The sequence below is a fragment of the Perna viridis genome, chromosome 5 (genome assembly GCF_037379345.1).
Source record: "Perna viridis isolate PV_CMFRI_1.1 ecotype Kerala chromosome 5, ASM3737934v1, whole genome shotgun sequence".
Classification (NCBI taxonomy): domain Eukaryota; kingdom Metazoa; phylum Mollusca; class Bivalvia; order Mytilida; family Mytilidae; genus Perna; species Perna viridis.
In genome coordinates this window covers 5966807-5986718 of record NC_142449.1, presented here as the reverse complement: position 1 = coordinate 5986718, position 19912 = coordinate 5966807, and the positions used below count along the sequence as shown (strand labels likewise).

Here is a 19912-nt window from a genome sequence, read left to right as displayed (position 1 = left end):
AGACCCTCTTTGACAGCTGTGATTATAGAAGTTAAAAAAGTTTTGAAAGAGGTTTGTTGGTACATTTTGCGATCCAGTTATGTAGCGTTGTTTGTATTTATTCTTGTGGAGTTAAGCAATCCAATATATAGACGGTAAATCACAATCATCGTCTTTGGTAGAGAGACCAAAAGATAATAGTTCAGATTTATGGTTTCCACTATCGTCATTGTAGCGTGAATTGACAGTACATGTATATGTCTTATCACCGCTATTATTTGTACGTCTACATTTGATAATAAACATTGAGTGTAATACGTTTTGAAGACAAAAAAAATGTTTTAGGCTTTGTCTGCTGGCACGACAACATATTTGTCATGTATAGTAGACGGTGTTCTTGTAACACGTGAATAAAAATTTCAAACAAATAAATGAACGATATCAGTGTAGTTGGTTCTTCGCTGTGACTTTATAATTGATAGTTGCTACGTCTGTAGAGCAGATAGGAATCAGGAGGTCCATTTGGCTTGAAGTCTGAATACTGTCTCATTGGAGTAAAGCGCCTTCCTACATGAAAAATGCTTGTGCACCCCCATATGTATGCAAGGGTAGATCTAAACACAATCTTACAATGATTGACCAGTTCCCTAAGATTCCGATAGCTCTAATTTCTCCAATAAAAATTTTACGAAGGAGTACCAAGTTTGCAGGGGCAGATTCAGGTGGGGCATGGCGGGAGTGCCCCCCCCCTAAAATTTGCAAAGCATTGGTTGTCAGGGGTAGATTTAGGAGGTTTCAGGTTGAAACTTTAATTTCTACCTAATTTTACCATAAAAGATCTCTACATTGCCCCCACTTTAGAAAAATATTTCAAAAATTTAACCTCAAAAAATTTTTCGCCTCGCTCGCCTCGGCGAAATTTTAATCATAGATCTCTCCCCTGGTTTGAGTATTACATTCATGCATATTCTTACAAAATATGAATGCTTCTTTAAATAATTCTGAACTACAGTGGTACATTTTATGCAGATAACATTACATTGATACGATATTAAAATATATATTTAAAATTAAACACTAACTGTAATATAAGTAAATGTTTCGCCTTGTCAATTAAATAAAGTATTAGTTTAAGGCACCTCCGCTCCTGTTCTTTTTTCTATATGGTTATTATTAGGACTGTCATTTCTTGTATGTTTGGATTTGTGTATTGTGTCATAACCATTTATTGTAAATGTGTTTTAACGAATAAATATTTGCATTTGTAAAATATAAAGGAAGGCTGCCTATCTCATATAGTACTGCAATATTTGAACTGTTTCTGTTAACACCAAAGATGTTCTAACAAAAGTTTAAATTAATTTTGTCGGGTTTATTCGGACAGTTACATTTCTGCGCAAGGCTATAAATAGGGTATGCTTTATCCAGGAAGTAAGTTACTATAAATAGAGAGGAAATATGAAATGTCAGACAGTTGATTGAATATTCTGGTAAGTTGAAAGTTAAAACCGTGCGGTACCATTTTAGTGTTAATTGAGCATATCTACAATGAATTGTAAACAAAAATATTGTTCTAGACTGTTGGTTCTCCTAACTTTTTGTGTATTTATTGATAATTGACATAATTGGCCTTATCTTTCAAGACGACCCATGACAGATTTGAAATGACACCAACATAAGTGAAATGTGCATTTATAAAGCTATTACATCTTTAAATTGTGTCTTAAATATGGCAAAGAAATTGAAGTTTCGAAAAATAAGTGTTCGATTTTCTGAAAATCCAGTTTTAAAAAGAAAGTAAAAACTAATTTATTTTTAACTTTTTCGATCAGTCCCGATTTCTGATGCGTCATAGCTACGCGCTTATACTGATAAACAAAGTTTCATAAGGTACCATATGGAAAATGCCCAGAAAGCTAATCAAATGTTATTAGGTTTTCTTTAGATTTACACGATTTTATTGATACACTCAGACACAATTAAGGTAACATGAGGTCAATAATAAATATATAAATACACAATGACAGGAAGAATAAGTTGACAGAAAGTAATACAATAATCATAGAAAATATTTGTTAAGTTTGCTTACAAAAGTTGCAATATAAGATAACAATTTTACATGACAAAGAGTTAACATTCCTTTCATCTTATAAACACTGGGATTCACATAATAATACCTTGGTATGTATGTTTGCCTAAGCTGAACAATAGATTCATTATCACAGATAAATAGATAGTGGTACTCACCTCCTATACCATTCCTACGCAGAGGACATATCCTCTCATGTCGAGGGGTCTTATTCCATCTACCCGTTTCGATTGGTAGTTTTAGATTACATGTTCTTAATTTCGTAATATATTTTCTTTTTGACTCCGGCAGCCGTAAGAGGTAATTCTCGATGCCAAAATCTGTTTTAAAAGTTTCATAAAAATCCCCTTTAGATGAATTCACTATATTCGAAAACCAACTCTGAATAAACTGATCCCTAAAGCGGTTATACAAAACAGGCTTTAGAGTATTCCATTCAATGTGTAGTTGATTTGCAAATATGTATCCAAGGCCAGTATTGTCAAATAAGGATCTGATGTGGGCAATCCATCTAAAGTTCATGCCTTCGTTAATGTTTAAAGCTAGCATCAACTTGTAAAGAATGCTACTAAGTTTTGTCTCATTCTTTAAAAGTCTACACCAGAACGAGACCATTCTCATATTTGCTCGAAAATGTAATGGGTGACGTCCAAGTTCTCCATACACCATGAAGTCTGGGGTCGAAGGTCTGAGATTGAGTATCCTTTTACAAAACTGTAGGTGCACTCTTTCAATTATCTCAAGATTCTCGTAACCCCAGACCTCAGATCCATAGAGTAAAATAGGTTCAGCCAAGGAGTCAAATAGCTTAAGTTGCACATCTACAGGTATACTATGGTTTCTAATTTTTTTGAATATAGAAAACAAAGATTTTTGTGATTTCTCGACAAGTTTTTTTCTTGCATCGCTAAAATTGCCGTTAAATTTAAAAACAATACCAAGGTATGTCAGCGAATCAACAATATCTAACTCTATACCATTTAGTTTAAATACAGGATTATTTTTGGATTTACGTTTGCTAAAGATAATAACTTTAGTTTTTGATACATTTACCGAAAGCTTCCATTTAGTACAAAATTCTTGAAAAATATCAAGTGCTTTCTGCATTCCTTCTTCAGATTCAGAAAAAATAACTGTATCATCAGCATATAACAATACAAAAATTTCAATTAAATGGTGAAGTGTGTTTTCAATTTTCTCTCTAATGACTGTCAATGGTAGAACATTAAGATTTTCAAAGTACTTTTCTAAGTCATTTAGAAATATTGAAAAAAGAAAAGGTGAAAGGTTTTCACCTTGTCTAACACCATGCAGACACAGAAAAAAATCAGAAGTCTGGTTGTTAAATGACACACAAGATTTAATATTATCATACATGTTATAGATTATTCGGAAACACTTTCCCTTGATACCATAATTTTGTAACTTTTTCCAAAGACCAACTCGCCATACAGTGTCGAAAGCTTTGTGAAAATCGACAAATGTGCAATATAATTTTTTACCATAAGTCAAATATAATGAAATCAGGGCATGCATAATAAAAATATTATCTGTGATTGAGTAACCCTTCCTGAAGCCGGATTGACATTTAGAAATAATATCAAACTCACTAGAAAGAAAGTTTAATCTACTGTTGATAATTGATGTAAATAATTTACCTAAGCAGCTAATTATTGTAATAGCTCGGTAATTATCTGGATCATTTGGATCACCTTTATTCTTGTATATCGGACGAATAATTCCATTTAACCAGGTATCTGGCACAATACCAGAATCAAACACAATATTAAAAAGTTTACAAAAAATAGAGACGAGATGCGGCGAGGAACATTTAAAATATTCATTTACAAATTCGTCGATACCTGAAGCTTTACCATTCTTTAACCCTTTAATTGCTTCATTTACTTCATCTTCAGTTATCTCCCCATTAATAATTACATCATAAAGATCATTGTCGCATATGTTATCAAGGAAAGCGTCCGAATCATCTTCATCAACAACATCTTCACTGGTATCATTTAATTTCTTAAAGTATTCATATAATTTATCAATATCAATATTAGCATCTTTCTTATTTGAAAAGTTCATATTATTAAGTATTTTCCACATTTCTTTGGGATCAGATTTAGAGGTTTGTCTAAGTTTTGTTGCATTCTGCCCTTGAAAAAGTTCAAAACTTTTGTTCATGGCATTTCGAAACTCTTTTGCTTTTAGATTTAATTCATTTTTGACTTGATCTGTTATATCATGTTTATATTTATCTCTGAGTTTATTAAATTCTTTGCGTTTTTCAGCACAAGTTTTATTAAACCATGGTTTTGACTTATTATGATCATTTAATCTCTTTTTAGGAGTGTGTGTCCCAAATGTATTTTTTGCATTATCAACAAAAATATTTTGAAGATCTAAAAACAAATCATCTATAACACCTTTGGTAATGGTTTCTATACAAACGGAGTTGACCTTTTCATCTAATTCTTTAATGCAATCATTTTCATCTGAATTAAGATTACTCACAAACTCTTGACTCTTCACCTGATTCCATTTAATAATTTTTTCCCCTTCACTAACTTTAGCACGATTATCATGCTTGTCATTTTTGGACAAGATAGTAAAGTGTATTCTATTGTGTATGTCAGAGAACATGGGATTAAAGTCACATATTTCAAACTCTATGATATATTGGATTAACAATGGGAACATAATTAGATAATCAATAGTGCTAATGTTTTTGCTAATTGTTTTACCACAAAGTTTATCAGCATGTAGTCTACCATTAACTATAAATAAAGAACACCGTTTACAAAGATCGAATAATTTGTGTCCATATGGATTAATTCTACCTTCATCCTTGTTAAATCTTTCAAGAGGAATACCTATATTTTCTAAAATTTTGTGAGTATACATGTTTTCAGTTAAATAATCATCTACAATATGGAGTATTTCTTCTAACAAATTTTCATCAGGTGTAACATAATCTGGAAGTCGGGCGGTTCTTGCATTAAAGTCGCCAACTAGTGACACATACTTCGATTTTTGTGAAAAATTAATGATGTCATTTTCTAGTTCAATAAAAGAATTTTCAGACGAATAGACAGAATTTTCTGGAGGTATATAAACACAACCAAGATAAACTTTACTCTCAAGGTTTAGATTTAATTCTACCCATTGAACAACATCTGATTCTGAATCAATAAACTTAATAAAGTTAGATAAACACTTTTTGTAAATAATAATAATACCACCAGATTTACGTTTACACCCTTTCCGATTTTTACAATAAAAAAGATAATCGTTTGGTAAATCTATAGTATCAAGTTCGTCTAGTTTTGTTTCAACAAAAATAAGTACATCATATTTTAATATGAGTTCTGAAAAGTCAGGATTTAACAATTTCGATTTTAATCCACATACGTTAAGATATGTAACATTTAGTTTTTTATCGTAACAGTTTAATTCATTGGGATTTAAATGTCCAGTGTTATTGTTTACAGATGTTTCGTTGGTATTGATTGTGTCCGAGTGACTGTCCTATTTACTCAAGTCGACGTGGGGTCCCTCAGGGGTTGCGCTTTCATATGGTTTGCCATTTATCAAGATTTTGTCATACACCATTTTAGCGTTTACGCCTTGCCTTTTAAGTTGTTTGAGTTCTGGTAATAACGCTCTGCGTCTATTTGCAATTTCTGTTGGGTACTGCTGATTTACGGTGTAGCCTCTTTTTCCTTTAAGGGCCCTTGGTACAGCTCTTAAAACTCGTTCATGATCACTATATTTTGTAAATCTAGCTATAATGGTTTGTCATCGTTTCGCTGACCCAATCTATGAACATTTTGGAATTGTATGCCTTCCACGTTTTCAATATGAAGTTGTCTTTCTAGAAACTCACGAATTACCACCTCAGTATTTTCATCTTCATTAGTTTGTCTATTTCCACCAAATATCAGGTTATACTTCATAGAGTGACTTTGAAGTTTCAAGAAGTCTTCTCTCAAGTTATAGTTTTCAGCCTCAAGATATTGGTTTTGTCGTTCCAGCTCTTGAGTTCTGTCTTCTATTTCATGATGATGCTTTGTATACTTATATGAATAAATTAACATTATGGTCACTACATGTAGTACTATCTGTGGTCTCAATAGTCCTAAATAAAATAATTTTGCTGAACCCTATCGGTGCTCAAGGTCTATGCTCCCAGTTTTCAGTGGAGTCCGGGTTGTTCTTTTTCTTTTGTTTTATGTGCCTGTTATTTTAGTTATTTCATGTGTGTTTCCATTTTCTTTGTCTAATCTTTGTCCATGAATTGTGTGTACAGGTGTGTTTTTTTATTAACGTTCTAATCAGCATTTAATCATATGGAAAAACCCATTTAAAGGAAAAATGCTCAGCAAGAAAAGGTTGTTCCGTACAGTATAACTGAAAAAAAAAGATGACAGTATCACAGTCTGTGTGATAGTCAAATTTGATAAAATTTTATCCAATGAAATTTTGCTGTGATGTTCATAACAGTACATGTATTCAATGACAGTGACACGCAATACTGTATTTTGACACTGAAGACAAACAATAATGAAATAGATGAAATACAAACCTCTATCAATAAAATAAGAAAAAATGTACAAGAATAGTGTACCTTCTAGTCACAGCTGTTTTTAATGTTCTAACCACCAAATGTAGATGCACATTAGTCTTCACATCTTATGATCAGGTTTTAGCTTTTTACTGTGGTATTTTTGGAGGTGTTTGATTTCAGTTCTGTTTTACAATAAAAACTCACTGTGGTAAAGTGTAGAAGCCATTTGGAATTAATTTATTAAGTATTTCAAATTTAACATTATTCAGTGAAATCTTTTGTAATTCAACGTTTATCATTATGGTAAAGTGCCAACTCTCATCACGAAATATTTCTCATGTTACGGTCATCCTTAGAAAAATAAGATTCATTCTTCGTCAGGTCATCCCGCTGTTATTTTTACCTCGTAATTCCACATTAATCATACATTTTATCTATATGCTTCCCCTTTTATGAATGTCTAACTATTTGTCATGTTTATTTTGTTGAATGACTCGAATAGACAACTTTATTTAAGAAACATATTCTTACCCGAATTTCCCCTCCTCCATTTTGGGATGACCGTAACGGCCGTTACGGTCATCCGCTTTATCCCAGTGTTACTGTTTAACCATTAATATTCTGTACCATTCAAATCGTCTGTAATTTTATTTCCTACAGATTATACGGAAAAGAAAATGCACGTAATACATTAATAAAATAGACTACTGATCTCCTCGATATACAATATGGCACAGGGAGGTTATGAGATGGAAGGAGACTACGTAGAAATGGGACCGATACCGGGAGACATATTAATGGTAGCTGCTTTAGACTTTGGTACTACATACAGTGGATATGCTTACTCCATGAAGGGGGAGTACGAAAAAGACAAACTAAATGTCCACACGAACCAGGCTTGGAATTCTGGAGGACGGTCGCTGATGTCGCTTAAAACACCAACTTGCGTTCTGATTAGAAAAGAAAATCAACAGTTTGAGTCATTTGGTTATGAGGCTGAAAATACATATGCTGATATTGTCTTAGAAGAAGATGCAGACAACTACTATTTCTTTGATAGGTTTAAAATGTTGTTGTATCAACGTGAGGTAAGGCCATACTTGGTTGTAACTTGTAGCCCAAGAGTACCAGAGAATGTAAACCTTGGTTATTTGCAAGCATAACAACATTCATAGATGGTCATTACAGAAATATTCAGATGACTGATTTTTTTCCAAATCTGAGTGAATTCCATTTAATTAGTTCTATGGATTTTTACTTAAACTACACGGTACAAATACAATCTAATCAAAATTTGACCTATCAATTGTTCAATTCAGTGACTGCTTGTAGTAACGGAATGGATGCATGTTCAATATTTTATTGAAGTCCCTCCACTTATATAACATAATAAACACAATACAGATAAAATGCAAATATTCAACAATAAAATACAAAGTTATGGAAGCCTAGTACTTACGGAAGTGTATAAGGGTCATAAATTACGATTATATTTTTGGTATATGTTGACTTATGTTGATACGAAAGTTTTAACTGTATTTATCTCATATTAAATAACTATGTTCTATTGAAATTTACAAAAAGCACATATGCAATCTGACTTATATTGTTTAATTCATACTTCTGTTGAGGAAGATTCTGACAAAATTAAGTCGCAATAAAGAAACTGATGACGCGATAGATGTGTACAGTCGCTAAAAATATATCGACTTCTGCAAAAATTCAGATAGACATAATTTTAAGATGCCTAACTTAAGGTGACATCATTAGATTAAATTATGGAAGTCTATTTCTGTCATCGTGATAAATAAAAGTCGCGAAAAATTATCTCGAAAAGTCGTGATAATTTGGGTATTTTGTCGACATAAATGACAATTGTATCTCAAAAAGTCACGATAATTTTTCGCAATAGTTAAGATAATTATGTCGACCGTTCGATATACTAACATAAATTATTGCGACTTCAAGGGAACCGACGACAAGTTGTGCCTTTGACATACAATATTTTCACGATAAATTATGACAACTTTATACTAATACAACGACTTTATGTGCTAATTATCATGTCAAATTCTAATATATTAACTCAACTGGTCGTTAAAGTTATGATATCTGTCGACATAAACTATCGCAATCTGAGAATTTAAAGTTGTGAAAATGCCAAGTAGTGTCAACAACTAAACGTGTGTTGCGATATATCATGTTGACTTTTGCGTGAATTAACTTGACTTATTGACTTAATATCTCGACAAAAGCTAGTTTTTCGTGGTAAGTAACGATAAATTATCGCGAAATTTCACGTTCGTCGAAATAATACGTCAACAATTCAAGTTATTTCACAAAAAAAGTCAACATGATTTATCACAATGCAAAAATTTTGTAACTGACACTACTTGCCATTTTCATAACTTTAAACTATAAAATTGCGATAGTTAATGTCGAAAGATATCAATACGTTCACGACAAGTTGAGATAACATGTCTCCATTTTGTCACAATAATTAGCTCTAATGTCGTGATATTGGTAAAAAGCTATTGCGAAAATATTTATGTCGAAGCTACATATTGGCATGACACTCTATAAGTCGTGATAATTAACTCGAACGGTCGACATAATTACCTTCACTATCACGAAAAATTATCGTGACTTTTTGAGTTGAAATTGTCATTCATGTCGACAAAATATCCCAATTATCACGACTTTTCGAGATAATCTTTCGCGACTTTTATTTATCACGATGACAGAAATAGACTTCCATATTAAATATATAAATGAAATAAACGTAAGGCAACATCGTACACGTATTAATGTTGAGTCGCGTGAAGTGGGTACCTATAAGCTGCAAAACGAAATAAAAAAACGAGACAATTCGAGACATGACAAAACAAGATAAAAAAGAAAAAAAGAAATAAAAGAATACCCTTAACTATAGTCTGCACTTAAAAGACGCACTGCTTTGCTATAAAAATGAATAACGATCAAATTTTGTGCCTATATAAATACACTCGGTTGAATAATAACAGGATATGGAGTAAGGAATTATTTTGATGGAAACAATGAATTAAGCTTTTGTAGATGTAGAACTCTGTTTTAAACTAATATTTTCTGTCGTAATTTAGAACTTCCGATGGGTTAGCGTAAATTCAGCATCGTGCTGGTTATCGTAGGTTATGACCTTTTCCATGCAGTTGCGGATCCAGCGGTAAAATTGACGTGACAAAGAATGGTAAATAATCCCATAATACCCCAGCATTCCCCGTTTTCCTTAGGAAACCCGGTTGCCACCCCTCCTTTTAAAAGTGTATGGATCCGCCCCTGCCCTGTCCAGTTTATCGCTCGCTGAATAAAAATTTGGATATTTCTGTATTACAGTTATTGCACCCAATTTAAATCCATTTATCTGTTTTTACTTAAATCTAAAATCAAATTCATTTGGTCTTGTAAATCATTAACAAGCTGTCCATGTAAAAAATCCGGCTGATCCAATGATATGAGTGGCAAAGGATAAATTTTATCTCACTGATTTGTTTGTTCCAATATAAAGTATACATCACATGTATGTCAGAATGAATTTCAATGCTTTCTATGTAATTTATTTCTCTTTAATCGTTGCAGTTAATCAACACTAACATTCAACTTTGAGAAAGGATGCATTTGTGATATGAAATAGGTAAAAAAATTTTGAAAACATGTGCCATCCACTGCCTGGTTTTTGCATGGACACCCTCTTAGTATATATATGAACATTCGAAATTATGAAATCAGTACAACAAAAACTGTAGCTCAAGTATGGTAATTTAGGATAGAAATACAAACCATGTCCCAACTTCCTTTTCATACTGACAAACGAGCGGAATATTATCCCAATGGATCATTCTGGAGGCATTAAAATGTAATTTCTTGCTGTTATGATTTACCACAGGTCGATGGCATTAGTTACTGTGTGTCTTTAGGATATATGGACATGCGAATATTATTCATTTACAAGTCTGTTAACTTCACCTAACTTCACATTAAAATGATGTTCACACTTGTCAAACTACTTAACTAAACTTATTGTGTCCGAGATAAAAATGTAGACGGACATACAGGAAAGATTCTGGCACACCATGAACCTTCCTTATCTAAACCAAACTATTGACTTACTAAACTACAAGACACGATCCGATTCAAAGAGCTCAGTTGTATTAATATTCACTCTGTTTTATTTTGTTTTATTTGGCAGAGAAAGACAGAATGGTACAATTCTGGAAAGGTTAATCCCTCTTCAAATAATAAAACGGTCGTTCCGATAGACGATTATAAGATATGATACACATTAAGCAACAAAATGTCGTGTACAAAGTTGTTTTAGGGTAACAAAAAATATTTGCTATTTATGAGATTCACTGATAAATAGGGATGATAAATGAAAATAGCCACGTTTAAAAGGGACAAGTACAAAATGAATACAAATAAAACACCAAGTAATGAAGCAAACATTTTTTTGGCATCGCGGCCTTCGTCAGACGTGATGAAAACATAAAAGAATCGACCTTCAAATCCCAATATAGAAGTAAGTCTTATTGCGGTTGCTGAACAATAATAAAATAAAATAGTTTTTCGTAACACTAAATCTTGGAATACAACAGAAAACAGGTAAATGCCACTCTCTTCATGCAGTGAATCTTAATAGCAGGAAATTTAAGTTTGATGTGTATATGCCTTCTAAATGATAAATATGACATGGGGTCATATTAGTTTACGCCTGTCCGTTCGTTCGCCAGTTTGAAAAGAAAGTTAGTACATGGTCTGTTTTGTCCCTTTTCGGCAAATGCACTCCACCCGTCCTTCTGTCTGTCAGTCAGTCTGTCAGTCCGTCAGTCACACTTGGTTTTCCGGACTTTTTTTGTAATGCCTCATCCAATTGATTTCATATTTTGTGTATATTCTTATCATGACAAGTTACAAGTTAAGATAGAATGATGTTACGGTTGAATGATTTTTACAGAAGTTATGGCCCCTGGACATAGAAAATTTCATGAAATTTTATGTTTTTTGGACTTTTTTTGTAATGCCTCATCCAATTGATTTCATATTGAGTATATAGTCTTATCATGACAAGTTACATGTTAAGTTGGAATGACATTATAGTTGAACGATTTTTTATGGAAGTCTATTTCTGTCATCAAGATAAATAAAAGTCGCGAAAAATTATCTCTTATATATTATTAAGTCGTGATAATTTGGGTATTTTGTCGACATAAATGGCAATTTTATCTCAAAAAGTCGCGATAATTTTTTGCATTAGTTCAGATAATAAGATGTAAGATAATACAGTTTAAACTTTCTTATCAACATTAGATAAATCAATATATACCAAAAATAATCGTAATTTATGACCCTTATACACCTCCATACTTACTACATAAAATCACAATTACAGTTTAAGAATATAAAAAGGTTTTTCTTTTATTTAAAATATTAAAGCAGATTTTGGAAACACTCATGTGTTAACATATGTATTAAAAAGATAAACTTATCATCATCAGATAACAGGTTAAAATTCGAATGAATTTTACTTATTTCATTGTATGAATTGAGTCGCAGATCTGCATATAATGGACATGATAGTACAACATTTTTTTCATCCTCATTGGTATTATTACAAATACAGTAAACTCTTTCTTCAACCCACCTACATTCTAATCGACCTGTCTCAATCCTGAGTGGTGCATCTCCACCTAAATTTGACGAGAGCGCTTCAGTATTTATATGGAATATTATAAGATAAATATCTCTGTCCAACAGGAACTTCTAAATAATTTATATGTACGTAACTTTCTACAAGTACCTTGAGCTAACATTCTATTTTTCCACACAATATTTAAAATTTTGAATAAAAATATACTTTCCAAATGTACGATACACTGTTTTGATAAAATGTTATAAATATTTGTAAAAAATCATAATTACTTTCTTTTAAACTTTCTTTAACTCTATAACACCATTTTTTCTTATCAAAATTTAAACTCTACCATCAAATAAAATGACATTGTAGTTTGTTGTACCGATGGATTTCAAAAATGTACAATCTTAGTCTTTTGTAAATTAACTAACATATCTGGTTTTTTTTATTACACCAACTATTTAACCTATCTAACATTAACTGTAAATTATTCTAATTTTCAGCAACTAACTAAATCATCTACATCTAAAAGTACACAAATCTTTTTACCATCAATATCAAGACCAATATCTAGAGCTTTCTTATCTGATATTAGACTGTTCATAAAAAATATCAAATAAAATGGGTGATCAGACACACCCTTGCTTAAGACCAGAATTCACACTAGACCATTCAGTCAAATTATCTTCAACTTTCACAGCACAATCAGTTTGTTTGTATATTGCTTTTAATGCACATAAAATCTTTATGCTTTTACTTAATTGACTTAAATCTGGGAAAAGTACATTTCTATTAAGTGTATCATAAGCTCCGTTGAAGTCCACAAAAGCAGCAAATGTAGAACATTTTTTAAGTTTTCTATTTTCAATGATTGATGTAAAAATGATCAATAGTTTTCTAAAACCATTTTGTTCATCCTGTAAAATATAATTAATATATAACCAGTATACTAATCTTGCATTTAAAATACTGCAATATACACAGGGAGCCAATGTAATCTCTCGAATGGAACAATTGATAGGGGTAATTTGAATTAGATTGATACAAATATCACATGTATAATAATGAATAATGTAAGGATATAATCTACTAGATGAACACAGGGCACTTATTTAGTCCCTATCTGTGTTAAAGGAAATCACTAGAGACATGACAATAGAAGATGTTAGAGGATACGTAATGCCTGCCATAGACGTGTTCGCAGCTGGAATAAAGGCCTTGAAAGAGCATATGATGGGTCACATAGAAAAACAAAAGATAAAAATTAAAGAGAGTGAAATCAAATGGGTCCTGACCGTTCCTGCTATGTGGACAGATCAAGCCAAAGAATTCATGAGGGAAAGTGCGGAAAAGGTTAATAAAATATGAATATACAATGCATTTTAAACAATGAAAGTGTCTAAAAGTAACACTTCTGGTATATTCATTTTTCTCAACGATGATCTTGAATTAACATACTTTAGAATTTTAATATAAACACATAGGTCTCCAAATTTGATTTCTAGTTAATTGAGCCTTAATACTATAGAATTTCTTTAAAAAAATCAAAACTAAAAAAAAAATTCCCATTACATTTCTATAGTAAAGTTTCCCGCCAATTTTATCTCCCCTTATTTTTATGTAAAAAAACAAAAAACAAAAACAAAACAAAAAATCTTTAAAAGTGATTTTAAAATATTCAAAAAACTATTAGTTAATTAAAGATATCTCAATCTGTATGAGTTTGCAAGATTATAAAATAGAACGATGATCTGCCAATGAATATTTTGTTCCTTTCAACAGAGGTTCCAGTGGAACATGTCATAGATTTTTTTATAATAAAAATTCCTTTAGGAACATTTGTTATATTAAGTTTATAATGTAACTAATATTGAAATCAAATTTTCAGAGGAACTTATATTTTGTAATTTTCTTATTTCGGAATTTATGATATAGAGGAGCGTCCATTCCGTGACAATCTACATTAAAACATATCTTGATTTAACTTTCTTTTAACAACTGTAATCACTTTGCAGTGGTCATAAAATATGAATACTTTGCTTACTATAACCGGTAGCCATATTTGAGGCATTCGAGCATTAGAAATATTTATCTATAGGAGTAGTTCTAACATGCATCGATATATAAAATTAATTGTAAGTAACATAAAAAGTCTATCAACTATATATGTTTTTTGTTAATTTTTAAACTTGAGACTGGGAAAATTTCTGCTCTTTTTTGTCTATCTTAAATGTCTTTATAAATGCACGTCCTTAAATCTCAAACTAGGGTGGTATAAGAAAAGATCGTTTGTTGATTGCTCTTGAACCGGAAGCAGCGTCCATATTCTGTCAATACCTCCCACCAGAACTTGTATCAGGGGCAGATGAGGGTTTTTCTGTTGGAAATGAAGACACTAAATATTTAGTTGTTGACATTGGAGGTGAGCATATGATTATTAAGCACGGGATAAACATATTCTTATCGAATTGATCTTTTATTGCTTCGTATTCCACGAATTGCGTTTTGTATACTAGTAATACCCGTTTTACAACCCATTTGAACACATTTGTGTGGTGTTTACAGAAACGTTGAGAAACAAGAAAATAACATGACTTAGCCATAAACAGATATGTGGTAAAGGGTTGTTAACCGATTTTACTTCTGCAACACTTTAAAAAAATCACTCTGGTATTTTATGAAATATTTTATGGAACGTGATTGACTGTGCGCCTTGCTGCTATATTTAATTTAAATCTGATAGGAAATAGGGTTTCAATTATTGTAATGTATTCAATGACTTAGACGTTAACTTGAGATGGATAAAAAGGGTTAACCATTTTGTATCAAGAGCACCTCCAAAACAGCTTGACGAATTTTTAGTCGGTGAAAATTAAAATAAATGATCTGAAGAGAAGTTTTACCTCCACTTTGTCATTGACTCCAGTGAGATTTCTGTTTTATATCTGGTAAACTTTTATATGATGCTTTTGTGCATCTTGTTTCAACTTTCTGTTTGAAAAAGTTTTAGTTTCATTTTTAAACTGTTAAAAGAAATGATATTTTTTGAATATGTATACTAGTGCATTATTGTCATATGGGTACGGGTGTATTTTTGTATGGACTAATTTCAAGAAGTTTCCCCAAGAAAAAAATCCCTTTATGTAGTTTTAACACCAGCCGACAACTTGTTCCATGCTATCACTGTTTTGAAACCGACACAAAAATATTTGACATTTTTCAGGTGGTACTGTTGACATCACAGCTCATCATAAAGTAAGCGAAGATGAGCTCCGTGAACTATGTTCAGCTTCCGGTGGGGCCTGTGGTGGCACTACTGTAGACAGAGAATTCCTTAATCTGTTAGAAAACATAGTTGGTGAAGTTGTTATGGAGCATCTAAGGAACGATAAAACTGCCAGTTATCTTGACCTTCTTAGAGAATTTGAGACGGTAAAAAGGACCATAAGTTCCTGTAGCAGGCAGTTCATCAACTTTACTATACCTTTCACCGATTTGACGGAACTCTGTTCCAGACACCTTGAAAAAGATTTCAAGACAGTAGTAAGCGAGTCGGAGTATGAGGGTAAAATATTACTCGTTGGTGACAAAATGCGCATGGACAGGCTTTTAATGTCCTCTCTATTTGATACTGCTTGTACAAATATTGTACAAGAAATAAGGAAGGTCATGGATAGAATACCTACGACAAATCTGAGGACATTACTCCTCGTTGGCGGATTTTCAGAGGCTTCTTTAGTACAGGACGCTATTCGAGAAGCATTCTCAGATATGCAAATTCTAGCGCCAAGAGAAGACCCAGGTTTAGCTGTGGTAAAGGGGGCAGTATTATTCGGCCACAGGCCTGACTTTATCACTTCGCGAATGACAAAATGTACCTATGGGAGGCGTATTAGGCCGCTTTTTGACGAGTCTAAGCATGATCCAAGCAAACGTGTCGGTGGTGATGGTGGCGATCGATGTCGGGATGTATTTGAGACTTTTATGCCGAAGAACAAATCGGTATCAGTCGATGAAGTAGTAACACTCGAGTACCACACAGTGGTAAGCCACCAGCCCTCTGTATCGGTAGCTGTCTACTACACGCCCAAAGACGGTGGTGCTATGTATGTTGATGATGAAGGTTGCAAAAAACTTGGGGAATTTCCTGTTCCAATCCCAGAGCCTTCTGCTGAAAGACGCTACGTAGATGTTGAATTTAAATTCGGAGGCACATTGTTAGAAGTCACTGCTGTTGAGAGACAGACACAAGAAGTTACTCAATACAATTTTAGTTTGTTGCAGTAGATCTTGACACTTAACAGTTTAATGGAATGTTATATTTTTACAATACTGCATTGACATAGGTAACCTTCCATTTTTGTTCATATTACCTTTCTCATCCGATTCAAGTGATGAGCAAATATGCTCAAAGAGTATTGATCATTATGTGTCCCTAAACGTTGAAATGCATTTTTAAACTGCGTTCCATTTTTTAGGGACACAATCATCTTTCAAGTATTATACACATGTCAGTATATTTTGAAACAAGTACTATCTTTAAAAAAAAAGATACCCGACGCAGTAAAATTTTATTCTTTTTACTTAATAAGTTTCTGCATTTCATTCAAGAGGAAGCAATTTTAATTTTCGATGCAGTTATCAGTATTTGGCCAATAGGGAAACAGAATTACGATCAGGTGACTTGCGTTTCCACAGAACAGCGTTCTTCTTAAGGTCAAAGGTTAAAAAGCGACACTATACCGACTGCGTCGGAAAAAAATTAAATTGTATAATATCATTAGATAATCGGCTTTACACGTGATGCTTCTGAATTCATGAGTTTCGAACTATTTATTTAGGCCGCGCCTACAGTCAAGTGAACGGCTTTAATTGATCTTTTTTGATCACTTGTATTGCCTCTTTCTTTGTATATCTGAAACATAATAGAAATAAAAATAGGTATAATTTGGACATGAAGTACGACCTAATTAGTTAATCGGGCACTTGCTGGACAGTGTCTAAAATGGATTTTTAATTTCAAAAATTGCGTGCTTTCTTATTGGACAAAAAAAAATGTCCATCATCTCACAGACCAAATTGTATATGACTGAGACGTCATTAACATTTTCAACGATTTACTCATTGAATTTTTATACTAAAATTAAAATCATAAGGAAGGACTGTTATATTTTTCGGTCTATTGAAAGTAATTTCAATGCCGTGGTGCACACTTGAATATAACCTGATAGGGTTAGGGTTATTTTTTTCATGGACCGAAAAAAATAGCAGTCATTCCTTAAGTATAACTAATTTGAGGATAATGGAACCTTATACGCTCCCGAAGAAGCATATGAATTCAAACACCTAAATCCTTTCATATTTTTTGTTATTGGTAAAATGTGTAATGATATACGGTTTTTATTGTCCTTATGCATTCTCCTATTGTCATGGTCTGAACTATGTATGTGCCGAAATGTCCAGTTTATGGTAAAAAACTGTGGGTGTCATTGTCCGAAATGTCTTTGGGTTGAATTGTCCGGTATTGATTACGTAATTTTCGTAATTCGGATGCCATGTTTTGAACTTCAGATTTGATTTGTGTTTAACCATCGAAGCCAGTTTATGTTTCACAGACTGACGTGGTCCTTAACCGCAGTTACCATGTATACGAAAATGAAGTTACCATTGTACTGCTTTTAAGCTACCGATTTTACATGCACAAACCGGATATTGATGCTTTTTCTGCCCATAAGTATGCAGGACCCATGTTGATAATACAGCCATTTACGTTCCCTTCGGGAGCGTATCAGTGAAATGCGCTTAACAAAAAATAATGTATGACAAATAACGGCCTTTAAAAGAATATTTAAGAATTGAATGTTTCGTTTTTGATGTAGCGCTTCATGTGCTACGGTCAAAGCTTTTACACGTCGATGAAAAAAATTGAAAATTGAAACATTCAATTCTCATAATTACATTTCATATGTTTCTCTTATTTTTATTTCTATTTTATTTTAGATATGCATAGAAAATAGGCAATACCAGAGACAAATTATATATTATATGTCACTGGTAATACACGTATAAATTACGGGTAAAGCCGATCATCCAACGATTATTAGAGTATTTTAATTATAGTAAATGAAATTATCATTTTTTTAGATGAATGTAAAATGATTGCAATATCGCACAAATATGTTACAAGATGAACATCAAACGCGATTCCTATATCATGAACGACCAATGAGCAACTAACTTACCTTATTGGCCATGCACAAAGAATATATGTTGTACTTTCGGATGTAGTATTTTTTAATATTATTGATTAAATTGGTGTTTTAAATGTAAGCTTAAAGTTTGTTAAAAGCTTATCACGAAATGTAATTTAGTTTTAAAAATCCGTTCTAAAGCAATGTACTGTTTAAAACTAAAACATGCACTACTATGATGACCCTATAACCCTAAGTGAAAACTGTAGCCATTTTAAAGTTACTTTTGTACCGATTGAAATGGAGCTCTTTAAGTAACCCAAAATAATGAATGCACTATGTTTTATGCTGTTATTGTATTGATACGTTGCAGATGATGAATATCATCTCTAAGTTAAATATCGTCTCTGTATTAGCCAGTTTTAAACTATCATCATATTTATTTTTTTCATTATCAAAGTTTTACTAGATTTACTAGTAAGTGCCAATGTTATCAGGATTGGAATATTCGTACATGAATTACATCAAAATTCGTTTTAGCATACATATATATTTGCAATATCCCCTTTATGTAAACCTGACATACCGTTAAAATGACCATTTTAAGAAAAGATAACTTTATCTTAAAGTCACAGGATGATATCAATAAAGCCTGAAAATAAGACACAGAGATATTTGTCTCATTTGTCAAAATGGTTAGTGCTTAGCTTCATTGAACTGTATATAAATATATTTATCTGTCCTGATAAGTATGACCAATTTTTCCAAGTAGAGTCAGAAATATAATTCAACATATTTATGAGTTGCAATGATTAAAAGTTATTTGTTTACACAAATACAGACGAATATTTGAGAATTGTCATTATCAGCTGGAAAACCACAATTGATAGAAAGAAACCTCCAAATTACGTAATCTTTATGTCAGGGTCTAATAGTTTCCTCGAAGACATGCGATAATTACTTCAAGAATCTGTTGTTGTTGAAAGGAACAAAATGAAGAAGTAATACCAACAGTACAAACAAAGGAAATTAACGGACAAATAAAACAAATCAACAAAACAGGGATTACCTAAATGATAATAAATAAAAACAAAACTTACACAACAAAAAACGCCCGAAAGTGCCCAAAGAGCAGTGAACAGCAGTATCACCGCATAAACTTTCGGACTCAATATTCTCCAGAAGGGTAAGACACACGCCAAGACCATATAAGGAGGACGACTATCTATGACAGGTATATTTTGGAAACAATCCTCGCTGCAGACCTGTAATCGCTTTCAGATTTACTATGTATCACTCCGCTGTACATGATGTGAAAAAAAATCACAGGGCATGCATACGAGCATCACTCATTACAAATCCTCGAAGCTGTTTCCGCTTTACCCTACTTATTTGTATAAAGGGATGGGATTTAA

The 19912-nt window shown here is 32.4% G+C and overlaps 1 protein-coding gene across 1 annotated transcript; it reads left to right on the top strand.

The window, feature by feature from the left end:
* The first annotated feature begins 1346 nt into the window (after window positions 1-1346).
* Window positions 1347-19161, top strand: LOC148615736 (heat shock 70 kDa protein 12A-like). The gene is made up of 5 exons (XM_088582273.1): window positions 1347-1469; window positions 7299-7726; window positions 13441-13659; window positions 14575-14728; window positions 15530-19161. The coding sequence occupies exons 2-5, from the start codon at window positions 7367-7369 to the stop codon at window positions 16591-16593; spliced, it is 1797 nt and encodes a 598-aa protein (XP_088438399.1). The 5' UTR covers window positions 1347-1469; window positions 7299-7366; the 3' UTR covers window positions 16594-19161.
* Window positions 19162-19912: the final 751 nt, after the last annotated feature.